The sequence below is a fragment of the Acipenser ruthenus genome, chromosome 13 (assembly GCF_902713425.1).
Source record: "Acipenser ruthenus chromosome 13, fAciRut3.2 maternal haplotype, whole genome shotgun sequence".
NCBI classification, from domain to species: Eukaryota; Metazoa; Chordata; class Actinopteri; order Acipenseriformes; family Acipenseridae; genus Acipenser; species Acipenser ruthenus.
Window position 1 is genome coordinate 25714314 of NC_081201.1, and position 27745 is coordinate 25742058.

Below are 27745 nucleotides of genomic sequence, written 5' to 3' on the forward strand. Positions count from 1 at the left end.
TGGTGTTCCTTGTTGCCGTTTCTAGTTTTCAGCAATAGAGGTCGCTACGGGAGTTGTCCACTGTTTCTCCCACCATACCACTCAGCCCAGCTAGTAACGCTGCTGCCCCTCAGACTCGCTCGGCAAACATGGCGGATAGTGCAAGCGAGAGCGAAACTGATGGAGCCGGGAGTGGCTCGGCCGCCCTGACACCCTCTTCCAGCAAAGCGGGGATTGTAATCTCCCCATTCCGACTGGAAGAGCTTACAAACCGACTGGCTTCGCTGCAGCAGGAGAATAAAGTGCTGAAAATCGAGCTGGAAACGTACAAACTGAAGTGCAAAGCTCTGCAGGAGGAGAACCGGGAACTGCGTAAAGCCAGCGTCACCATTGTGAGTATGCGATTGTCACAGCACAGCAAAGCAGAGTGTGTGATCAAAACACGAATCAGCAATACCCCTGTCACTTTAGCGCATAGAGCACAGCCGCTAATCAAAATGTTGCATGAAGCATGTACAAAAAACCGTAGTTTTGTTTTTGTCAATGTTTATAATGTCTTCCTTCTTGGGACAACTCGTCTCGGGCCCATTCTCAGTAGTGCAGTACGGTGTTCTGCTGCTGCTGTGGTTCTACATCATGAGCAGGCTGCAGCTTCGGTAGCAGTGGGTAGTGATTGTTAAACTGTAAAACAGCAGTTTTGATATATTTTCTTTTGAATCAAACGTCTATAGTTTGTACTTGTTCAGAAAACGGTTTCCATATGATCTGGAGTTTATTAATTTCAGTTGAATGGTTTACTGTATGTCAAAAGGGTGGACGCTGCGGCTTATTTACAATTATGTGATACATATTACGATGTGATATTCAAATAACACACATTCATAGCCTCGGCTCCCATTTTTAGTACTTGATCACGTTGCTAACGGATATAGTTACCGTTTACTGCGACTAGTCGTACTACCAGTACACACAAGTTAATCCATTATAGCCATTGGAATAGCTTTAGTAAAATCATAATTCATGGTTTTTGCTTGAAAGCATAGATACGTTTATTTTGGTGGAAGCATTGCATTAGATTTTTGTTTGTATGTTTGTTTATTTTATTTGTTTAATTAGTTATTTTTTACAATTAAGTTATGTTTTGTTGTCAGATTTTGGCCTAGGTTGTTGTGCCTTGCTTCAGGCATTATGACCAAGCTAACTTGTTTTCATAGGAGTTCGTTTTTTAACCTTAATCGTTTTTTAGATTTTTTTTTTTTTTTTTGGACTCGCATGAAACACTGTTGTTGTGGTTGAGGCTCAAATCCAAGCCTTTACTGCAATGTTGGCTCAGTTTCATGAAAAAACAAAACAAAACGGGGGATTCACCATGGAGTAACATGGTTGTTTGACAGCTATGTACTATAAAATAACATCAACATTATGGTTTCGACTGGTCTGTACTTGTTACACTGTTTTTGTTAATTTTGTTGTTTTTTGGAATGGATTAATTACTTCGACTGTCAGCTTAATGCATTGAAAATAGTTTAGTATATTTACATAAATACTATATGTACTATTCCTGTAGTAGAAAGATCATGTCTGTTTATTTCAAAGAGGGAGGAAAATTGTCTGCTGGCAGCTGACAACCATTAGGGAATGTAAACAAACTGGCCAAACAACAAGGCCTAGCATCTGATGAAGTAGCATGTACAGAAGGGTAAACTGGAAGAATGTAAGTAAATAACCACTTGGGAATCATAGTTTAGTATAATTGAATCATTTTGGCTTTAACTGGGGTGTACATACAACAGCAAATAACTCAATTAGAAATTTAATTAAACATAAAACATGATTGGATTTGCAATGTAACTTACTGGCACGGAATTCCCAATTTTGAATTTTGAAGAGGTTAGAATGGTGCAAGCACTAACATGTTTCTGTCGTTCCATAGAAAAATACTGAGACCACTAACTGAATAATGGTATTGTATACAGATATAGTGGGGTTCAACATTAGCCAAAATTGTGCATGTGGAGACAGAATTCCACATATAGCCCAAGTCAAGAGTTTACTGTAAAATAGGATCACATTCATTTATATTTTAAATGCATTGGTTACCTCTTAAGAATATATTTGGACACATATATATATATATATATATATATATATATATATATATATATATATATATAAATAATATCTTTGAGACATCCAAATAAATTCTTACCTTACTATTCTCAATTTTTGCTCCTACTGTACATAGCAGGTCAAGCACAGGGTGGATTATTTTAGCTTTTATTTAATGTTGGTGTTAGGAGGGGAAGTAGGGAACAAACACCTTTGTGTTTTCTGGTCAGCTTGACAATATACCATATGGTAAGGACACATAGTTTATAATGGGAGTGAACACAAAGAAGTCCAATTTCCTGACTGCCTGACTCCCATCATCAGGTTTCCCTTCATTATGTTTAAAGAGTCCAAGGTTTTTTTCTATGTTAATAATAGATGTTATCTTGAATGGCCATGTTGAAAATATCAGCTGTATATTTGTTTCCTTTAATGTTAGAGCAGTATGAATCCTGGCTGTACTACATGCTTCCATGAACATGCCTTGTTCTCTTTCCCCTTTGTTTACATTCCCTAATGGTAGTTTCAGCTGCTGGAGCAAGCGCTGCCTTCCTCTTTGAAGCTGCTGCGTCTCTGTGAACTTTCCACTACCTACAGCAGCTGGTTATATGTGCCACCTGCAATAAACTTGAACAAATGTAATTGAAGAAGACCAAGTATTTTGATCAATAAGTCAGTGGTATATTTTGTGAAAGCAAAATAAACAAATTTCTGCTTGTTTGTATACATTCAAGAACTACAGTACAGTACAAAGCTTAATATGCTGTTACATTCAGATTTTTTCATTTTCGAATGAGCCAATTAACTTATTAATATGACAGGAAATACATTTGTGGACCAGTTACTCAGCACTGGTCCACAAATAAAGTACTGTATTATAGATGGAGGGTTGTTTGCCTCTTGGATTCCCTTTGAGGAATTTGTATTGTGAATGTGCCTGTCATGCACATTGATAGTCATTTCCTGTGGCATGTTCTTGATTGTAGGAGTAGGTCATTCAATTTGTGCTAAATTTAAAAAATAATTGGGCCTACATGTTTATTTTATTCATTTTTTTGTGAGGCTTTGGTCACCACTGTTTGTTTCTTGTTATTGAAATAGTTGCACTTTAAATTACTTTCCAATTAGAGTCCACTGTATTTATTTTTGTTTAGGTAGCTACCTACTTTCTACATCTGCAGCTATATTTCTCCAATACATTTTTTGCCATCAAGCTATTTTTTTTATATTCCTGATGGCAAGTATGAGTTAAAATAAAGTATCCTTACTTGTATAATGACTGGTAACAACCTTTTTACTGTATAAAATGTCGATGCAGTAACACACACAGTTTTTTATTGCAGAAATACAAATACATCAGCAGGGAAGCTATCCAAATGCTGTTACTTTATGATCTACTACAACATTATTGTTGATGAGACTGCATGTGTACAGCATTTCTGTGTAAAGACTTGGAATAAGCATTGAATAAATTAGCTTACACTTACACATGCTACTGTGAAAACAAAGCTGTCTGTATTTGACATGCATATCGTTAAGTAAAAATTCTTAACGTTTAACATTTGAAAAATGTTTAAACACTAAACTGTTAACATCCCTAATTGAAACACATGTCATTAATATGTTAGCATGTGTTTACTTTATTCAGTTAAAATGGGATAATTACTCCCTGAGTGTTCACCTAAAATACACGTATGGTAATCCTAACTTTAAGGGCTTTTCTATATGCTGCATGACAATGCCTGGAATGCCAGCCTGCATCTCATGCGTAGTCTCCATGTTCCATGTTTGTCAACACCTGGTCTAACCTTCAGCCTCTAACTATCAAACCAGGATATTTTTTTCCCCATATGTGAGTGACACTTCCGGTTTCAGCTCCTCATCTGCTTGTTGTGACTAGCAGCTGGGTAACTCATATGCAGCGGTAACCTTCCTCTTTGCAGACACCTGTCATCTAATGTTACAGGAAACTGGATTTGTTTAACCCAGCAAACTTGTGTGACAGTGAGAAGTGATGATTATGCCAGTATTAAATAACAGATATTTTTTAAAAAAGCATTTAAATTTACTGCTGTGGTAAATACTTTCCTATCCATGACTCTCAATCACTCATAAAACTGAGGAAGGTTTAACAGCAAAAATACAGATATTTGTATTATATAGTATAAACAGTGCCCATTGTGGTGGGTGATAGCTTATATTCAAGTTGTATCGGGATAAGAAAGATGTTAAGTTGCTCAGTTCAGAAAAAAAATGTCCTAGTCACTTAGATTACATTTGAAAGTGTTTACAATGTCTGAATTAGTGCAAGCGAGCCAGCCTGTGCTCAGCAGAATTATTCCACTCTATGCTTAATTGGGTAAATAAAAGTAGTGCTCAGTTTTTAGATTAAAAGGTAAATGGAGCTGGCAGAATCCAGAGTAGGAGAGGGCTTTATTTTAGCAAGAAGCAGTTTCTAGTAGTTCATCAGCATTTTTAACTTTTTGTGTTGTCTGTATTGGTTTCAAAGGAAGGGGGTTATTGATTTACAGTAGAGGGCAGCATGTATTTGAATTGAAACTGCTCATCCAAAAAGCAGCAGCATATGGCACTGTCAAAACATATTCCAACTTGGCCTTGAGGTCAGAGTCCTTGGCAGTGGTAACTATACCATGCCCAGTTTGTCAAGATAAGCGCTGCAGTATTTGGAAAATGTTTTGTATAAATAGGTGGTGCTCAGTTCAGCATTTTGGCTCTAAGTTCAAAAAGACTTTTGTTAATAGGATTTCAGCTTGTTAATTTGAGTGACACCGAGATAAACTGTCAAACAATGGGCTCACTCTTTTTGCTCATTGCATGAAGCTATATGTTTTTATTTTATTTTTATAATTAGTTGGAGAGATCTCATTTTAGTGAAGCAGCTGAAAAACTTACCAGAATTCACAACACTGGGCAGGTCTGTCTTGCAGGAAACATGGAAAGTGGAGGTGCTCATTTGTCAGCATTACATATGTTCATATACTTTAGGCTACTTGCTTAAAATAGATACCTAGATATACTATCTCGCTACCACATTCCATTTTGTCTCCTGATTTAGTTTTAAGTGCTGGTTTTCATTGTCATATATTCTGATATTCATGCTGTTACATATGCTGTGAATGTAAAGTAGGCTGCATTTTCACAGTTCAGAACTACAGTATGGAAAGCGAACTACTTTTTAATGAAACTTTGCATGGCCATTTATTATTCTGCAGGCTATATTGTAGCGGTGGCAAGGGATTTATATGCATTGTATTTTTATTAGGGATGGGTTAGAGTACTTGAATTCAAATAATATCTCTTCATGAATGTAAGTTCAATATATTATAGCAACCCAGTCAGTTCAGTTTGGCATACTTTTGTTTCATCTGGTCCTGTGCATTCACATTATCTGTATAGTTCCGGGGTGGGACCATACCACTAGTTCCGGTAGTGTATGTGTGTGTGTGTGAGCCACTGTAGGGTGCGGACCATGTCATCTAGATGCCCTTGCTCTGCCACTCAAGACCAGGGGTCGTTACAATATTTTATTATTATTATTATTTATTTCTTAGCAGACACCCTTATCCAGGGCGACTTACAATTGTTACAAGATATCATATTATTTTTACATACAATTACATTATTTTTTTACACTTTATTTTTACCTACAATTACCCATTTATACAGTTTGTTTTTTACTGGAGCAATCTAGATAAAGTACCTTGCTCAAGGGTACCGCAGCAGTGTCCCCCACCTGGGATTGAACCCACAACCCTCCGGTCAAGAGTCCAGAGCCCTAACCACTACTCCACACTGCTGCCTATCTATCTTTTTTGTATTTTATGACCTAAATTGAATGTATGTTTCGCAAGAGAACCTTTCTTCATACTGCTTTTGACTGTAGTGTTTTAGTTTATCAGTTAAGTAATGTGTATGGTAACCTATTGTACGTTTTGGTGTGAATTGTATAGAATAATGTAAAACATTTCTTTACTGAATGTGAATATCTGTCTAGTTCTCGTTTGTCCCTATTCAATAAGTTTAGCTCCAGTGGGAGAAAGGGGGCTGGAATAACAACCTTTTCTTTCATCTCAGGTAAACTAATATCCCTATCCCTCCTGCAGAGCTTGGTTGAAATCTGCAAACGACAGATGCAGTGCTGAATGCAGAAGCCAGTGGTTTGAATTAAGATTACATTGAAGTGCATGGACATCACTTCAAATTGCTATGCAAGATTCTTAAATTATTCCGAAACACATTTCTCACAAACCTACACTGTGCTGAAATATATAGATATACATTTGAAATAGTTTTATTCAAACCGAAGTACTGTTTGATAAGTAAATATACTTAATGTACAGCATTTTCATACAATTGTTAAAAATGGCAGTTGTTTTTCATCATTAAACTGTCATTCCAAGAACTGGGTTACAGACCTTCATAACTTTTTGCCAAAATGCTTGTCGGTCTATTGCTGGAACCCATGAGGGTGAATGGAAATCTAGTCGTCTCTCTCTCTCGTGCTCCATTTTAACAGCTGCTTGTTTGAATTAATTTGTGTGTTTTGTATTTTCCAGCAAGCCAGAGCAGAGCAGGAAGAGGAATTCATCAGCAACACACTGTTTAAGAAGATCCAAGCCTTGCAGAAAGAAAAGGAAACTCTTGCTGTGAATTATGAGAAGGAAGAAGAGTTCCTTACAAACGAACTGTCCCGCAAACTTATGCAGGTAAAATTGCCTGCTCAGATTAAAGTGGGGAGAGCACCAGCACCGAGCTACCCTGCACTCATGTTCGATTTGCAACATGTCTGTTTCCAAAGCTGCATGCAGACTTCTCACACGGCTACGCCTTTTTGCTCATAGGAGTTAGTGGCAGCTAGCGAGTTACGCATTTTAAAATATTGGAAGCAGTTAAACACATGAACGGCACAGCTTTCCAATGTTATATCATGTTACAGTAGTATGAGTCACCAAATTTGTATTAAACCTGAAAAAACCTAGAGTCATTTGCATCATACTGTTTATTTACTTGAGTGTTTTAAGTTCATACACATGCAGGTATAAATGAATTAAAGCAGTTTTCTTCGCTAAAATGTGTTTGTATGTTAATATTTAATTTTTCCTTGTTGTCAGTAGACAACAGTATCTTATCACCTGCCTAAACGTTAGAACACCAATGTGCAAAACACCTAGTCATTTTCACATGAAAACAATAAGAATGAGAAATGCCTCCATCCCACATTTGAATTGAATTATACACAAAAGGTCTGCAGGAATTGTGTTTATATGTAGTATATCTCTTATTCAATCTATAATAACTGTTTTGTTTTTTTTTTTCAACCATTTTTAAAGTAATTAAAACCATATAAGGTGTGTCATTTTCTAAGCTAGGCATGTAGCATACAAGACGATGCAATAAATGATTCCTAAATTGTCCAAGATCCTGATTTATATGTTTAGGGGTGCCATTATCAGTTTTACTTGTTTCAGTTATTTAGATCAGTTGCAATTTCAATTATTTTAGTCCCATTCTGTGGGATTTTCTAGTCTCTATAGCTGGCCTGCTTGAAGTGAATGAAACCAAATGTACACTGAAATTAACCCATGGTGTCTTTAAAAGCCTGTGCGTGCCTGTATGTTTAACTGTTTGTATAATTCCACAGTATCAAATTCTAAACTCTGGTGCCGAGAAAGACATGTCTCTTTAATGCATTATTTTAACGGCCTTGCTTTTTTGTTCATTGTACAATATGTCCTGCATAGAGTACAAAACACCCATTCATATTTTAAAGAAATTTGCTGAAAATGTCTAGGGCTATAACAAAGGGTACATTTTGACCTTTAAAGGTTCGGAATACATTACTGAAGGTACTAATTTGCATAATTTACTGGCGACGTCACCATAGCTACTACTATTATTATTATTTAGCTGACGCCTTTATCCAAGGCGACTTACAGAGACTAGGGTGTGTGAACTATGCATCAGCTGCAGAGTCACTTACAACATCTCACCCAAAAGACGGAGCACAAGGAGGTTAAGTAACTTGCTCAAGGTCACACAGTGAGTCAGTGATTGAGTCGGGATTTGAACCAGGGACCTCCTGGTTACAAGCCCTTTTCTTTAACTACCAGACCACACAGCCTCCTCCTAGTTTATATTTGATTGAAAATCCTATTATAGGTTAACATGTTTAAAAAATACATTATATACAACAGTAATACATATTTTTATCATTTAAATACAAATAGAAATACACATTTATATACACGTAATTGATGCTGCTTGTGATACTCTTACATATACAGTAGTGTTTTGGACGATTTTCTTTTATTGATTATCGGCTATAAATTATCACAATCGTGATTATCGGCTGAATAATATATAAAACATTTCTTATAAAGTGTCTTATTGCTAACTTGTTTACAAAATAAAACAGTATTTAGAAAAAAATGTTCCCGTTCTCAGCTGTTGAAATGTTTCACATTCCAGACAGATTTTATGGTACTGTAACCCCCAGCTGGGATCTTCATATACAGCTCCCAAAAAGTGGTGTTGCAACCTTCATAAGATAATGATTAATTAATACTTTATGACTTGCAACTTTTTTTGCACAACATTTATTCCCCTGGTCCCACCCTAGTCTGTTGAAAATAAATGTTAATATTCTCCAAAACGTAACATAGCTCAACGAAGTACTTCAGACTGGGTGAACATCTTTTTGCAAACCGTAGATGAATTTTTTGTCTGTTTTTTTGTCTCTTTCTGAAACTTGTTTCTGTTTTGTTTTGTTTTTTTTGTTTTTTTTTATAAAGGGGCGGTGCTTTTGCCTACTCGATGCTCAGATTTCAAAATAAAAATGATTAGTGTTAGCGTATACAGTAAAAATCCTTTTATAGGACGCATTTGCGTAAAAGTCGCTCCATTTGAGACATCAATTTTAGGGAAACACTTGTGTTAAATACTATTTTTACAATTGATTTTTTTTCTTACAAGCTCAACACCGATAAAGAAAGATACACAGGTTTAGTTTAAAAAATAACCCTTCTTTGCAACATTTTATTCCATTAATAGTTTTACAGTGTTATTTTTTTAATTAAACTAAACTTAGACAATAGTTCCAGCTGCATTGGACAAATTTGTTGTATTAATATACATTTAAAAGAAAAGTATTAAAGTGCTTCTTGCATCAATTAAAAAAGCAAAAGAACAATAAACCGTGCACCATCTTAGTGTTGCATACGATGCAATACAATTGCATTAGATTTCCAGCTGTACAAATACATTCTTTTTTTTTGTTAATCAGAACCATAACCATACACATACTATAAGTGTACCACTGTGTTGCACTGACATGTTGAACAAGTTACAGTATGTATTAGTCACTCAGGGTACTCCATTCAAACCAAATGTTTCTACATAGGGCCATAAACACGTTCCTCCTGTCAGCTCGTTTTTCTTAAACCATATTTACGTTTCTTTGTTTCGTCTCCATTCACATACTGTTTTTTCAGCATTGCGATTTCCGTGCATTTCGTCAAATTCAATAACGCGCAATGTCAAGCCTGTTGCGTAGCTGCTTTGTTTTTGGCTGACTGTCCTTCTGTATCCAGTCTCAGACAGACACATGTATTATTATAGCATTGAAGTTACAACGAATGGAAGACTAAGTTTACTCAGCTTTCTAACCAATAGCTGTTTGCTACGGATCCCAGGGGTGGGTTCAGTCTGAATGTTGACAAATCAATGGTTTGAGAGGGTGGGAATAAGGAAATTCATAGAGACTGACAGCTAATGGGTTAACAGTGTAGCAGTATAACTGTCACATTTGTGACAAAGATTGGTAACTTTAATCACTATTTTTTCCTCCATGTACATGCGTCTCGAGAGGAGATCAGTCAAGAGTCTGAAAGCTTACGTTTAACATTCAAAATGTTAGAACAGGGTTTTGTGTTTCTACCTAGCAACACGACCTGAATGCCGTAGATCCTGAAAAAATAAATCGGGTTGACAGTTAAGTTTGTGTGAGACATAACCATGGCTGTAGTAATCCCATTGTGGCGCTGGTACAGTAGTTTAATATTAGACACAGCGGCGCATACGTCGCACCGGTATATTAGTTGCTCCCCCCTTTTAAGGGCCCCACAAAAATGCCTAGAAAATCGACTTATGCAACGTTTTTTAAGGTACATGTTTTTTATGTTTCATACTTATTCTACCATAACACTTCTCTTTGCCTTGTACACTAGGTATTCAATACTTATTTTATTGAAGCAATATTGCTGCTATAGGTACTCTCCCAGTGCTTTGAATTATATGCTTGCCCCAATGCACGGCAATGTCGTCATTTATAAAGAGGTGCTACGTATAACGATCTGTTAGTGGATTTTAATACAGCAATTTTTGTTTATTAAGTAGTAGGCATTATACAAATCAAAAGATCAAATTTTGCAGTGACATTTAATGTGCCATTTTAGTATTCACACATTGTCAAACTGTTTCTGTTAACAGAGAAAAAAAAATAAATCTGACAGCGTGTGAATGTCACCTGACGAACTTTCAAAGGTTCAGGACTACCTTCGAATTTCTGGCTAGCGAACGAACCTTCGAACACAGCCCTAGAAATGTCTTTTGAGTGCTGGTGCATAAGTTGTTTGTCTCGTGTGTCTTGGAAGAACTGAAGTTGTGTACAGTAACACATCTATGTTTGAAAAAAATACCTTGTGGTTTTATACAGCGGTTACACAGTGTTTATAAGAGTCATGTACTGTAAAACAGGTTTCCCTGCTTCTTTCCTGCCCACGTTATCTGTGCAGAACATATGAACATGTCTCTCTGGTGACCACATAGGAACAAAAATAGAATAGCAAAGAAGGCTATTGGTGGTGCAGTGGTTAAAGGAAAGGGCTTGATACCAGGAGGTTCCCGGTTCAAATCCACAGCTCACCACTTGGTCTCTAAGTCGCTTTGGATAAAAGCATCTGCTAAGTGACTACTTAACTATTTTAAATTGTCTCCAAACTTTTACCACACACTCCTAGCATCCTACTGTATATACCGTTTACATTATGTCAGATTAAATTGATGTTGAGTTGTATATGTTAGTCATTATTCAACTGAGACCTTCCTCAACGGTGTGCAATGTTTCAAAATCAAAACACTTTTAAAGAATGTCTTCATTTAAATGTATTTTTTATTATTGTTTTTTTTTTTGTTTTGTTTAGTTGCAACATGAGAAGGCAGAACTTGAACAGCATTTAGAGCAGGAACAAGAGTTCCAAGTGAACAAACTGATGAAGAAAATAAAGAAACTGGAGAATGACACTATATCCAAGCAGCTCACACTGGAGCAGGTAACACCTCACATTGTTTAATAGTAAGCCAGACTGTCTGCTGCAGCAGCACAGACAGCTCTTTTTTTAATCATTAACTTTTTTTGTTTGTTGATTTGGTATTTGGCTTCCAGAGTTGCACCAAGAAGTTTCTCAAATGTTTAACTAAATAAATAGTTTCAGTGTCTTACTAAACATTATCTTACTGGCAGTGAAATATCTCTGTATACTAGATTAGTTTACTGGTCTGCAGTTCTGAGTGGAGCTATCTTTCCTTTACTACTACAGTGGTCTGCAGTTTTTAGTGGTGTTATCTTTCCTTTACAGAACTTTACACAGATCTAATGTGTTAATTATTAAATGATCACATTTAACCATGACAGTTAACCATGTAACTGATGTTTGAGTGAAATAGGCTCTCCATATTCAGATTAAATCATGCATTTATTTTATTTAACCTATCAACAGATTGATCATCCTTAAATACAAACTGTCCGTTCAGATCAACCTTTTGTATTGCAATAAGTGAGTGAAAAAATATTGCTGTTTGTCTTCCCCTTGTGGATTTGGCTAAAATTGATAAGCTATAAATAACGTATTGTCATTTAGTTCATTACTGTGCTCTATTTTTTATTTGTTTTCTGAAAAACAAACCTGGTTTGGGCTGTAGTAAAACCCTTACTTGATTTGTTTCTGCAGCTAAGACGTGAGAAGATTGACCTTGAAAATACATTGGAGCAAGAACAAGAAGCACTAGTTAATCGCCTCTGGAAACGGATGGACAAGCTAGAGGCAGAGAAAAGGTTGGTTTATTTCAGATCATTAATCATCCCTGTGAGGGGGAGCTTGGATGAGTTTCAATTATTTTAATTGAAACCTAAGATAGCTGCCATTGTGGCATTTTAGTTTCTATATAATAAAGACCCAATACTTCTAGGTATTGCCTTCATACTTAGTACACAGCTGTTTTTTTTTTTTTTTTGCAAAGATGCCGTTGTCAGTGTCAGAGCCTTGTATTCGAAATCATTTGCGGTAGTGACTTCATATTTGCTGGGTTATATTAACCCTGCATGCTAAATGTGTTTCTGACCATGGTATCTACTTCTGATTTCCTTTACTTACAAAAGTTGCATTTTTGGTGTTTAAGTAAAAATGAACCCCTTCACTGCTGCATTGCCATATCAATTATGTTGAACTCACTCTTTGACATAGTGTCTTAATAGTTGATAGACTGCTGTATTCTAATATAGACTCAATACATTTCCATTAAAGGTGGTATCCAGTAGATATTTACCATTTCACTGTCACATTGTTTCAACCTCTGGCCATTCAAATGTTCTTCACGTATCTGTTTTACAAACCATTCGATCTGATGTGACATTACCCCCTGGGGATGCTATGTGTGTTCACAAAAGCTCCCATTTCTGGTTTGTTTGGGTTATGGACCCGTGGGTGTTCATACATCCACAGACCTGGTTTAACTTCTGCCTGTGTTATCTGATCAATGGAAATCCAGAGTCGTATGTGTGCAGTTTGTTTTTAAAAGCAGTCCTATTGTAGGCTGTTTACAATTCATCTTGTGTTGAATACATTTTTCATATTCAACACTTTTTACTAGATATTATTTGGGGATCTAGCTTGCATTCACTCAATACTGTTTTTTTTTTTCATTTATTTTGTAGAGTATTACCTGATACATTGAATGCTGTTTTGTTACACTGTTGAGGCTATAAACAATCCATTTGGGCATCCTTGTTTGTGTAATATTCCATGTATGTTGATGGAGTATCCTTTTTATATATTTTAGTGTTATACTTTTGTTTACATTTTTTTTGGTAAAATATGAAAGATACCCAATATAATCAAGCTCATTCCTATTACACTGACAACAGAGGTAGTTTTGAAGACACTCCACTCCATTATAGGGACTTTTATAAAATGCAGTCCTGGAAATCCATAGAAAATGGCCATGGAAAACATGGTTTGTTGAGTGTGTGTGTATTTTGAGAAATCTTTTTGGTTTCTTTACAGAATTCTGCAGGAGAAACTAGATCAGCCAGTGTCTGCCCCACCGTCACCCAGAGACATATCAATGGAAATTGACTCCCCAGAAAACATGATGCGGCATATCAGATTTTTAAAGAACGAAACGGAGAGGCTAAAGAAACAGCTCCGAACTGCTCAGTTACAACGTACGTGAAAGCACTTCTATCCATTAAGTGGAGATGTATTTCATTTCAACTAACTCATTTTTTTTCTCCAGCAGTAGATAGGTTAGTACACATGGAAATTCTGTATGAGCCTTTTTCTATTGAGTGTTTTTTGTTTGTTTTACATGTTGTTACATGAATACCTGTGGGCAGCAGTGTGGAGTAGTGGTTAGGGCTCTGGACTCTTGACCGGAGGGTTGTGGGTTCAGTCCCCAGTGGGGGACACTGCTGTTGTACCCTTGAGCAAGGTACTTTACCTAGATTGCTCCAGAAAAAACCCATCTGTATAAATGGGTAATTGTATGTAAAATAATGTGATATCTGTATGATGTGAAATAATTTATATGTGATATCTTGTAACAATTGTAAGTCGCCCTGGATAAGGGCGTCTGCTAAGAAATAAATAATAATAATAATAATACCAACCCCAAGAGGGCTCCACATGCTTTATAAATGTATATGAATGTCAGCTTTGCCTCCTATCATAATGTATTTGTTTATCTGTAAAATATTTAACTACTTTTAAAATGTAAATCTTTCACCACTCAACGGAAATGAGTAACTTCAGAGTGTCCATGGTTATTAACATCAGTAATTGTCTTTTTGAAGCTATTTGCTGCTTGCACACCTACATTTTCGTACAAGCTGAGTTTGCATTCAAGTGAACTTGGTCCTTTTGCAGTGAAGTGTGATGTGATTTCATAAGGATTTTATCCACAACTAAATTAACTAAGTCACTGTCATTGAATTTTACTAAGTTTCTTGAAGTATTATTATTATTATTATTATTATTATTATTATTATTATTATTATTATTATTATTATTACAGTTTCTGTTAGTTGAATTAAAGTAACTGAGTTCTTGGTTTAGTTATGTGTGCAATTTGGAAACAAGCCTTAGAGTACATGAAAAGGTGTTAAGTATAGTATTGGCGGATACACAAGTGCCTTATTTAAGGCTACATTTAGAATCTCCCCGAATTCCCAGACTGTTCTGGGGTAGGAAGCTTGTGTCCTACTACACAGAAGGCAGTTTTATTATCTTGGTGTAAAATTGGTAGGTACTGTGTATTATGTAGAATGGCCCATGTCATATCACTTTTAAGACCAAATGTATGCAGTCTTGGCAACAGAAGCACCTGTCACCTAAGCACTTGATCTTCTTATCCAAGTCGGTCCATCTTCTGTCTTACCCATAATGTATGAAACTGACTTGTAACAGCTGTGCAGCTTTTAGGTATTTCAGAATTATAGAAACTTTATACTTCGCCAAGAGGTCCTGTACTCCACAGTGCGTTTACAACACTGGAGAATTGCCTTGGATTGTATTTTTTAGCAGTAATTCAGGGATAACCACAGATAGGTAGCTGATGCAATCCAGGGTGATTTCCACTGCTGTAAAATACTTCAATAAAATTCAGCTGTGGATTATCCCTGCAGGGGGGGAAAGGTTGCGCAAAGTAATTAACCCCTTAGCTGCTTGGACCTTTTTCATAAATTAATGTTCAAGTGCTTTTCAAGTTGGGCAGATAATTAGCATAAGTGTCTTGAGATGATTCGTCGGGCTTTATAAGTACTTGTAATTCCTTTTTACTGTTCTAAGTGAAGCTTTTGATCCTGTTCCAGATACGGAGAACAGGGCACAGTATATAGAAGAGGAACGACACATGAGGGAAGAGAACATTCGGCTCCAGAGAAAGCTGCAAAGGGAAATGGAGCGGAGAGAAGCCCTCTGCAGGCAATTGTCTGAAAGTGAATCCAGCCTTGAAATGGATGATGAAAGGTGTGTACAAATAAGTCATTATTTGACATGCATGGTTTTCCTCTTCTAAACATTACCATTTTATAGGATCTGTCCCTACAGTTTAAACCAAACATTTCTCATTAAGAGAACTTTGAATTTCAAATGTTTCAGGCTTTATGTATGTGTGTGTGTGTGTGTGTGTGTATATATATATATATATATATATATATATATATATATATATATATATATATATATATATATATATATATATATATATATATATACACATATGTATATATATATATATATACATATACACATATGTATATATATATATATATATATATATACATATACACATATGTATGTATGTGTGTGTAGCAAATTAATGCACTTAACCATCACACGCAATTTCCGACTCCGTCACCAATTTTCTGATACAAAGCCCATCTCTTCAATGTTAGTTATCTGAATATTCGTCACACCCCTTGTTTTTTTTATTTATTTATTTATTTTTTTAAATCTGTGATATTTTGTTTTGTGCATTTTCATTTGCAAGTGAACTGTGACATTAGGGCCTTATCAAGCACTGTATTCTGCAATTTTGAATACTGACTTTGGATACTGTTTTAATTCTGGAAACTGTGTTTTTTTTTTTTTTTTAATTTTTTGGCTTTGCTAAATTGCATCCCCTTTTACGTTTTATGCAGTTCTGTGCATGGATAACATTTAGATTTAACTTTGTTAGGTTGTTAATGGAAAATTTTACATACCGGTACAATATGTACCGGATTTAAAAGTATGTACTGTATTACAGTTAATGTGTTGTCTCTTTAGTTTTTGCAAGTGATATTTTCAGAATCATATCGTTCTGAATTGAAATATTACTTCTGTTAAAAATAGTGCTGTACCAACAAAACCAACACAGTACATCTAAATTCTAAATGGAACTTATTTTAAAACACAGTCCTTTCAGATATGTATTTTTGATATTGTCTGTTTTTCAGGGTTGGAATGGGCCAAAATGAAATAATCAGATATGCGTCACACGCGTTTAACCGTCACTGAAGGCAACATTTGATAGGGTCGGATATGCGAGTGCTGACTGTATTACACTTTTAATACAATTAATTATCCTAAAAAAACCTGTTCAGGTACTGCAAGATTAGTACTCTCCCTGCTCTGGTACTCTTCTTATAATAGGCCGTTTTTTTCTGCGATTTAAGTATGTTCAAAAAGGTGGTCGATCCCATATAATTTACAGCCCTGAATATTACCCAGGAAATATGAGTCTGTGATCCAGAAATTATCAAGGGGGTTTAGCTGATGAACTAACAAGGGGTAAACATTGCTAGTAGGATTTGTATTAGCATTAAACATTTCTCTAACACTGTTTATATTGTATTTGTATAGCATGCAAAATAAAAAATAAAATAAAATCCTTATGTCAGGTAACCCCTGTTGGTCCACTTGAGCTGGAATTACCCTATTGAAACATACAGGAGTTTGTTTCAGATAACCTTTTTGATCCAGGTTCTTAATTGTTTTGCATGTAATACAAAAAAAAGTATTTAAAAAGAATAGTTAATATATATGAAATATCAGTATGAACAGATACAACATATGTGCTTTATACAATGGTACCGTACAGGAAGTAGCTTTAAACACTCAATCATATGATATGTCGGTACTAAAATGAGGTAGACGTTTAATGAGAAGTTATCTATACAGAATTTCTCAATGCATTTAAATCATACAGATCAAACAATTGTATTTAGATTGTCAGTCTGGCAGCTTTCCATTGGCTTGCCTAATCAATGGCAAATCAAACAGTTCTGCTATTGAAACATGTTCTTGCTTGGCCATCTTTTGAACTGTAATACATCAACCAAGAATGTATTTGAAGAAGCATGTACTAGGTCATGTACATACGGAATACTTTCAAACATTAAGGCCCATAGGAACATGGTACCCACAACAAAAGCTCTTGTGTATTGGTCCAGTTATTAACATAGGTACATACAATAAAAACATTGTTGAATTATTATTATTATTTATTTCTTAGCAGACACCCTTATCCAGGCGACTTACAATTGTTACAAGATATCACATTATTTTTGTATACAATTACCCATTTATACAGTTGGGTTTTTACTGGAGCAATCTAAGTAAAGTACCTTGCTCAAGGGTACAGCAGCAGTGTCCCCCACCTGGGATTGAACCCACGACCCTCTGGTCAAGAGTCCAGAGCCCTAACCACTACTCCACTCCATTGTGATCAATGGCAGTTTTGTTAGCATACTGGTATTTATATCTGCTAGTGTTTAGAGCATTAAAATGGACCCCAATAACCTTTTTTTTTTTAATTGTATTTTTTTTATTTTGTCTCATTAGGTATTTTAACGAGATGTCTGCACAAGGACTTCGTCCTCGCACGGTGTCCAGTCCAATACCTTATACACCGTCTCCAAGCTCTAGTCGACCAATATCACCTGGTATGAACGATAATATTTACTACAATAGATTGTACTTGTGAATAACCAGGTATCTGCTTTCATCCATTCAGAGTAGGGATTGTTTAATACTATGTACTGGAACATCCTCCCATAAAGAATACCTTTGCCACCCAACAGTTATATAATGAGAACAAGCTCAATTGTATTGCTAATTATTGTCACAAATCACGTGGCTGTACTTCAAATACGTAATTTTATTTAATTCAGCAATATGCTAGTAATGGTGGCCTCTAAACAGACAACAAAGCCTTAGTGTAGAAGCTATAGCCACAGGAATACACTCTACATTCAATAATGGTGTACAAAATACAGGATTGTGTTAAATGTGGATTATGACAGGCTGTGATAATCACAATTTAATGATGTACCAAGAGGTAAAGCCAAGAATCCTGTGCTGATTTTAGCTGTGATAAGGAGGGAAACATTTGAACTACAGTTCAGATGTGCATTTTAAGAATTCATGTTAATTCACCTATGCGAAGCATTTTTATAACATCAGTTCTTTAAGATTGTTATCATGCACACACTGACTGGTCATTTTTAGCCTTATATTTTAGATGCCTTGTGCTACACTTGGAACTGAAGCCCCACCCTGTACATCAGTAGTGATCGCCAATGATGATTTTTTTTCATATTATGTTTTTCCACCTTTAGACACTGCAGAGATCAATATTTTGAGGTCAGACTTGGCTTAACCAGAGTCTTTGTCTGAGCCCTTTTGTATAGTATAGTAGTAGTAAGTATAGTAGTAGGCTATATCAAGGTCATTTCATCCAATTAAAGAACATACTATTCATCTATTCATTGAGTATGCAGAAACAGCAAAAATCCAACCCCAACCATGTAAATATAGCAATTCTAGTTATACTCCTGCCCCAGATTCAGTTCAAATGCTGAATTCCACCCCTGCCACTGCGCCACCTACTTTAGATTGACTAGGCTACTGTACCTGTGCTGGACCGTACAACCTCTTTAAAACTAAACAATTAGAAGGAACCATAAGTGTTAATATCCAAGGCATTGCATACATTGAATATTTGTGCAACCTCATGTAATAGAAAACTAACTCCCTTAGTTTTCTATTACTGGATTGCCGTAGTTCGTTTTGTATTTACTTCAGTTTACAAGTGAGACTTAAGTAAACTATGGCCATAGCGAAATTTAGAGTTTTATGAATTAGTTTGATATTTAACTTCTCCTGAGGTGTTTCGCTTACTGTTAAGGAAATACTTACAGTGTTACTCCTGTTTGAACAGAGGATTCACAGTTTCTGTATTGTATGTGTGTACAATTTTATTTATTTATTTTTTTGGTAGGTCTATCGTATGCAAGTCACCCAGTTGGTTTTACACCACCTACTTCATTGACAAGAGCCGGAATGTCTTACTACAACCCCCCAGGCCTTCTTGCGCATGGTGTTGCCGTGAGTATTTGTTTCTTGTACAGTCAGCGGTGCTTTAACGGGACACCTCGAGAGAAGGAAAAATATCCTGAATAAGCGGCTGTCCCAATTAAACGAGAGGCAGTTGAGATGACCTTAGTCACACTTTTTTGATTCTTAATGAAAAAAAAAAGAAATCGCATCACATTATGATTAAATGTTAAATACATCATTAAAATACGAGTCCATGTTTTGTTTATTCCTAAACAAAATGAATCGCTCCTTTGCAACAGCAGCTGGAGAAACCACAGGAGACTCCAGCTCCTTCAAGAGTTCAACGTGGTTTACGCAATTTATGCAAGTCACAGCGTAATCACGCACTCGCTGCACTGTGTTACGCAACCTGTCTTGCTCTGAAAAGCGATCATCGTTCATCATTTGAAAATACTGTATCCCAATTAAACTAAGTGACGTCCCAATTCAGCAACACAAATAGCATTGGGAAGAACAGTCTGCCAGAGTTGTATCCCCATTTTAGCAGCAATCTCGATTAGGCGGCACTGACTGAATTCTGTTCAATTATGCTGAAATAAAGAATTGCAAGTTGCTTTCCAGTGTCCTGTTCTACATTGTTATGATGTTTACAGAATTTCAGTAATTGCAATAAGAAGCACACATAATGATTGCAAACATCACAGAAAGGGAAGGAAGAGTCAAGTGAAGCTACTTCCTCTTTCTCAGCAAACCAACTGTTCATTTCTGTGTGTTGACTGAAAAATCCACCAGGTTTCTTTTTGCATCTAGCAAAATTAATGTTCTTGATTCTCTGGGCAGGACCTATAGGACATATTCCATAGTACAGCTTTTATATCCGATTACTAACCCAAATACATTTCTTCACTTGTGTTATTCAAGTTGTCAAAAATAAAGTATTATGCTGGGTTCAGTTAGTTGGCTTAAGTGTTTCAACATTGTTATTAGCGGATTAGGCTGTGTTACCATCAAAGAAATATGTAGTATGCAAAATATATTTGTTTTATATACAACTGAAGAAGTTTGTTTTTGAGAGACTGCATATAACTGCCTGAGGCAGGGAGCAGGGTAATGGAGAGAGTGTGTAAGTTATTAGGCAGAGCTATAACATGAGCCCATGGGCTACCAGCAGAGTATTCCCTGAATTTTCTGTTTTTGTAGTCATTTGTGACTAATCCTTTCAATAAACTTTAGTCACGGGAGAAATTCAGTAGTCACTACTGGTACAAAACTCCACAGTCCTCAAGGGGTGTTATGCATCCCATTTTTATTCCACCTGTATTTTAAATTACTATAATATAGATAGATAGACAGATATAGTGTATATACCCTGTTGTGTAATAAATTACTCATGCATCATAACAGAATGCAATTGTTTTGCAGTGTAGCATGGCAATAAAAACACATGACATTGCACTTAAACAGAAAGATTCCCATATCAGTCCTACCAAGTGCTTTTCATATAAAAACTAAATCCTATTAATTTCAGGTTTTCCTTCTCTAAATAAAAGGTATAGTGCAATATATTACAGCTGTTACAAGGCATTAACTAAAATCTTATTCAAAATAAGTGTATGGTATAGAGTAGAATTCCATCCCTTTCTAACGTTGTCATACATGTACTTACTTATTGACAAAATACTCATTTATAATAAATAATAATAAAAACATAAAAAATCTAGAAATGAGACTTTTCCATTGATAAAACAAAAATTTCAAATGGAGGTTATTTTAGGTGGTACTAGTGAGGTACCAGTGGTAATTAACAGGTGTTTTTGTTTGGGACTGCAAATAATGGTGACTTTATTTGAGCTCTATGAAGTCAGTGAAAGCAAATTGGGGCTAATAATTTGGCTCTTATTTTCATGGTAACTACTGGTGTAGCTGTTAAGTGAAATTCTACTTTGTGTAATTCAGTTGAATGTTTCTTATCTGACTTGGCAGGAAAATAATGAAATCCCCAAAGTCTGAATTCGGCCTGTTAAGGCAAGGTAACTTACAGTTGGCATAGCTGACCTAATGGCTTCCTTTTCATTACTGAAGGTATTGACGATGGCACTCTATATATGGCTGCGTTGCACTTGCTTCAGTAGCAGCAACGTGGTCTTTTGCACAGATGTGCTTTGTTAAATTATCTTTTTTTTTTGTTTTGTTTTAAATAAGTACAGTTCATTAGAATATTTTCTGCATCATAGACAACCCATGGGAATAGAGATTTCCAGTATGTCTGAACTAGAGAGAGACTCTTTATTGGGACACCTCAGGAGAAGTAAAAATATCCTGAATGAGCGGCATTTGAGACATTAGTCACTTTTTAAATCACATCACATTATGATTAAATGTTATGTACATAATTAAGAGAGTCAGTTTTTTTTAATGTATTTATTTTTTTTATTCCTAAACAAGATTCATCACTGTTTTTTATTTCTACTTTAAATGAAAAATAATGAAATCCCATCTTATCACAAACCAAAGCACCTTCCTGATCTGAACACATCCTGCCACTCAGTCCTGTAGTAGTTTGGGGATGTGGATACTCCACCTACACATTTCACTGGAAACGGGCATCTTTAAATTTCAAAGCTCAACCTGTGAACTCAAGTTGCATAATAGTCTGTTATCCTTATAGTACAGTATTTCTTTGTTTCCCCTCGTTTGTCTCTTTCCTGCTGTTCAATCATTTACTGTACCGTACACAAAGCTGTTTTGTTCCTAATCTTAAGGTTTATCTTCCTTATTGAGCAAGATTAAGCACAGGGCCACCCAAGATCATACACTTGTATATATTCACCATATCTTAAGGTCAAATCCCAGGTGGTATTAGCACAATAACAAACAGTGTGAAGTTAATATTGGATTTTCATTGGATTTAGCACATTAGGGATTCATGTGTGTCACTTCTACACGTTTGTATGGGCAGGGATATAGTTTTTTGTGCTGCGTAATGTATACAGTTATACTCATACAGTTCACTCTTTAGCACACCTTTATAGTATAGGAATCTGCAAGCCCCTCTTGCATGTTTAGTTATGTTCAGAACTACTTCTATTGTGATTGAACTTGGTTAGGACATTTTTTGGTACAACTTATTGAAAATAATTGAGAATACTGTATAATGAAATGCCTGCCACCTTTTTCTACTTATCTAGACTGCATACATTGTGATTTAAAAAATAAAACAAACAAACAAAAAAAATAATGACTTACAATAATGACTTCACATGCTGTATTAGTACGGTGCTTGAACAAAGGCATATGCAAATATTTTCTATGATTTGCTGTGCTTTTATAATAGTTGGAACCAACTTCATTTTACAAACAGTTGCAATTTGAAGAGATTAACCTAAGCTATTAGGTTATTGGCTAGGTTTGTTTTTCACAGCAGTTAAAGGAGTTGTGCTTTCAACTCTTTACTATAGGAACGAGGAAATGTTCCAGAGGATTTGCATGTCTTTGTTTTTCTTTTTGGCAAGTGCCTTTATCCCTTAAAGTATTCATTTGAATAAATGAAAACTTGTGTTTAAGCCCAAAAAATGTAATATTCATCAAAATTCAGTCTCTGGTAATGTAATTAAGCCAGCCACCCATGTGCACTGTGATAAATAACACATGCTCAGAAAACTAAATGAGTTTAGTGTTGTAAGTGCAAGGTAGTGCTGGCCTTTGTTTTTTCCCCACAAACAAAATTATTATAAAATAAAATTGAAGAGGTGGCGTGCTGGGTGGAGACAAAGCTGCCAGTGGAATTTGGGTGTCTTGTTTTGTCAAAAGTGATTTGGCAGCTTTCAAAAGTTAATATATAGATAATGTCTATAATGGTAATTTTTTTAAGGTATAAATACACTGTACAAGGCTACTTGACTCTTTCAGCACTAAGTGACTTTTCAGAAAGACTACCCTTAGATAACATAAAATAGTTCTATTTCCGTAACATTTGATTTACGTTTAGAGATTACGTTTATGCGTCTGCTGTTTGAGTGCTGTTGTATTCCCTTTACTATACGAGCGATCTGCAGATTTTACTGGAATTGTCTTCCTTATAACAGTTGAACAGCTGGTTTGAGTATCTTTCCATGACCTCTACACAGATCAGCACTGTTGAATAAGTAAAGCAGCTTCACAATGACCTTTTCAATTAGGAGACTTCGAAGCATTTTACATTGCGAGACGCAGTATCAAATATAACTCCTCGTTTTTTGTGTAAAAACTTAGAAACCAAATGGAATATAGCCAACCTTAAACCTAACAGATGTAATCCTATCTGTCGAGTTTAATAAACAGCTTGCTTTTCTTTCTTTTATTATTTTATGACTTATAATTGATTTTAATTGTGTTTTCTTCCAGAGGCCTTCCCCCAGAAGAAGCAACAGCCCTGACAAATTTAAACGTCCAACTCCCCCACCTTCTCCAAACACGCAAACAGCAGTCCAGCCACCACCACTGCCTCCTGTCCAGTCGACATCGTCACAGGCAGCTACTTCCCAGCACTCGGTGCATCCCTCCTCACAGCCGTAGTTCATGTACTCTGCAGCAGCTTCATCCAGAGTGGACTTGTGACACCGAGCGCTTTACTAAAAGCCAAAGGCTTAACCGGCATATTTGGATTTGACTTACTTGCACTGAGATTATATAGGCTTCACTGTTAACTGTGTTGTAAATGCTTTGTTTAGAATGCAGCCGGTGTTGTGGCCCTACAACACTAAACTTAACAACATATATTATTGTCAGTGTTTACTGGAACAATGTGTTGGACCATTCTCTGGCTGAAACTTTTGCCACTCAAATCTTTTGAAAGTACTGCATTGTTTAATGTCATGTCACTCAACTTCAATGGCTTTTGAGGCTTGTTTAAGAAAAAGGGAACCCTTTTATGATATTTTTCTCCTCCGTACAGAACTAACGGGCATAAAAAAAATATATAATCGGTAAGCAAAATGCCTCGGTGTTTTAATGTGGATTTGCCAAGCGCTATTTAGAATCAGCACTACATTTTAAGTATGTAATAGTTTCTGGTACAGAAGTCACTGACACATCAATCAGCGCCGGATAATTGTAATCTGTTTGATGTGCAAAACGAGCTTTTGGAGATGTTCAGTGACATATCTTGATGGTCTGTCCTTTTCAAGAAAAAAAATATATCTAAATATCACACATAAATGGAAGGTACTGTGTAGAAATAAATACAAGAGATGTTATATATAGTTAAAGAGCATGTATAACATGGAGCTTATTTTTAAATTTGATTTATTTTGAGGGTTTAGGGGATTCTGTAACATAATTTATTAACTTGTAACCCCTTCGGATTTTTATTTAGAAAGCAACGATCTCTTGCGGGGGGTTCACAATACTTGGAAGTACAATGAATACACAGTTCTGAGTGCTTTCGTTGGCTATATATAACTGTAATGTGCTCCATAATTATTGCTTCAGAAGGCAGTAGATGAAGATAGTTTAATAATGGGTGTTTATCTTTACAAAGATGTTTCATGCTTTCACATCCAAGAGTTAACAATATTGAAACTTAACCAACAAAAGTGTGTCCTGGATAGACCGTTAACAAGAAAATGTACATGTTTATGGTTTACAGATGTATGTGACTTCGTAGCGAGACGTTTTATTGTTTGTGTGAGAGAAGCAAAACCTGGCAACTCATGCAGCAGTATCAACCTGGTACAGTGTTCAAATACATCATTTCCATTTCATTGATACAATAAATCATTTGGTTATACTTTGCAGTGGAATAGATGATAGGTGTCTTTTTAATTGGAGGAAGTCTGTCTTATTGTAGTGCTGCTATTTTTTGAGTCTTCACCCTTCATATCCATCTTGTAATGGAATATAATGTTAAATACCATCTAACATTATATTCCATTACATTGCTATATCAGTGAGTATCAAGAAGTGTCGGACTACAAACACAGGTTAGAGCAGTGGATCTCAATCCTGGTCCTGGGGGACAACTGTTCTGCTGGTTTTTGTTCTAACCGAGCTGCCAATTACTTAATTGAATCCTAATTTAGCTAATAATTTGCTTAATTTTACTTTTTAAATTGTGTAGCTTATAAAAAGTTGGAGATTTCAAGTTCCTTATACCATTTTATACTTAACTTGAAATCTCCATCTTTTTAAAATCATCTAAGAGCTCAGATTAGGCACATTTTCAGTTTAATTACTTCAGTTAAGTAATTGGGAGCTCAGAAACCAGCAGGGCAGTGGTCCCCCAGGACCAGGATTGAGAACCATTGGGTTAGAGGGTTCTGTAATAATAACCTGTGTTATTGCATTAAATACTTGCTATGGCCACCATTCATCTACTGTAAACGAGAGGTTATATACAACAGAAAGCAGGATTTTCACATTCTGAACATCATCCTACTGCTAGGTTAGGAGTCATTTTTCCAAACAAAGAACAAGGTGGCGAAATGGTATTGTACACATCCGGCATCTTTAAAGTAAAATTAATATACAATTAGTTTTCTGTTATTCTTCTAATTATTTGGTGTGGTAGCCCCTTTGTGTTTGTATGATTGAATATATTAAATCATGCCCCCCCCCCCCCCCCAAATATTTGGTAAACTAGGAGAGATCAGTATTGTGGTTTTAATGATTTGATTAGCTATATAGAAAATTTGTGGCCAGAAAGGTCATAAGAACATTGGTGGATGCTAAAGAGAGGTGGCTGCCTCATCAACTCAATAAACAGCTTAGCTCGATAGTTTGTCTTACTGAGATTGATATTCAGCCAGTTCAAACACAATAAAAAAAACTCTGAATAATTAGATTCTGCATGATGCACACAACCTGTATCGCACTGTTTAGATATCTTCTATATGGTTTCCACAATGCATCCGACATATGGGAGAATGGTATGAAATTGACAGCTGATCAAAAGCTAAAGCTATCTTCAAATAAGCAGAACCTTTTTTTGTTTCGCTTTATTATTATCAAAGTGAGGTAACTACAGGGTTTAGATATGAACAATACTTTTAATGTTAGTCTGAAGATTATACAAAAAAAAGTACATTTGTTTTAACTTTTGTTTTTTCAAGATTGAGCATGTTGATTGGGTGTCTTTGTGAAAACTGTTACATCTTTTCATAGTTTTAGAGAAAATCTGAAAACCGCAAGTTTTTGATCTTCCTGTTGGTATCTTAATATTGATCTTTTTTTTTTTTTTTTTTTAAAGTAAAATTGTTACCTAATTCCTAGTATGACAACAATATGCATTTATAATTGGCGTGCACCACAGGAATATGCTTTGGGAGTTATCTGTTGTATTTTTTTTTTTTTACTTTTTGCAAACTGCTAAATAGACTGTTGACAATGAATGTAAAAGGTTTGCTTGTGTTTAACTGCTATCATTTCTGGAACACCATTGAGCCTTAACTTGCTGTGGTATGGCAAACATGTAAGCACTGTCTAGCTTTCCCACTTCAAACAATTAAAGCCATAATGTGTTCTAATCAGTCTTTTCATTTTAAAATGTGCCTAAAATCATTTTATTTCACTAAGCAAGTCCGTACTCTTCAAGGATGGATTTACATGTACAAAATTAGACCAATATGACTAGTGAGCCTAGTTACAGCTCAGCCTTTATACAGACAACAAAGAGACTCAATCACATTTGTGTCTGTTCAGTTTTTTACAAGTTATAAAGTCATTTGAGGACTAATCTCTGTAACCATGAGGAGTTATTCATCACAGATATTTATTAGGTGCTGTTGCCACATGATGTGCTTTAGTAGCATTGCTCTTGGTGACGTAATAAAGTCCACATGTAATTGTCAATGCTGAACACTTGGCTGTTTGTGAGCCAAGAGCTGCTATTTATATAGCACAGATGCCACACATGTTCAAGTATTTTTTTTTTCTTTTAAATTTGATTTGCTTGAAACAATTACAACATTTACATGCACAAGGAACCGATCCTTGTGTAATTGATTTTTTTTTAAAAACAAATGTGCAGCATTTACATGACAGACAACTTAATTGGGAGGAATTCTTCTGAACCACTTCACTTAAATGCAATTAAACCTCCAACCTGATTACCAAAACTAGTTTCCATTCAGAATACAGTATATAGAGGATTTGAGAATAGATTCCTCAAGTAGGTAGCCAGGATCCAGTTAAATTGTGGCTATAAACAGGACAACTGTCCCAAAGTTCATTATAGTAGTAATAATAATATGGGGCATATTTAAAAGTCCAGTACAGTGAATTTAATGTTCTTTCACACTTTGACCTAAGTTTAGGAACATTTGTTATTTTATGAACAATATGCATTTGATTATTATAAAGGCATTTCATACTTATATGCAATATGAAAAAAAGTAGACTTGACAGATATGCCAGTTTTGTTTACTTGGATTTTGCTGACCATGTTTTCTGTGTTTTGTAAACAACTTTAGTAACACCAGCATCAACACATTTTTTGTTTTTTC

At 35.6% G+C, this 27745-nt stretch overlaps 1 protein-coding gene across 1 annotated transcript; it reads left to right on the plus strand.

Annotated features, from left to right (window-relative positions):
- LOC117418463 (coiled-coil domain-containing protein 6-like) lies at positions 1–26767 on the plus strand. The gene is made up of 9 exons (XM_034031549.3): positions 1–371; positions 6666–6815; positions 11310–11438; positions 12117–12220; positions 13449–13609; positions 15254–15410; positions 17769–17869; positions 19207–19313; positions 23649–26767. Exons 1-9 carry the CDS (start codon positions 129–131, stop codon positions 23817–23819), a joined length of 1323 nt encoding a protein of 440 aa, XP_033887440.1. The 5' UTR covers positions 1–128; the 3' UTR covers positions 23820–26767.
- The last annotated feature ends 978 nt before the right edge of the window (positions 26768–27745 follow it).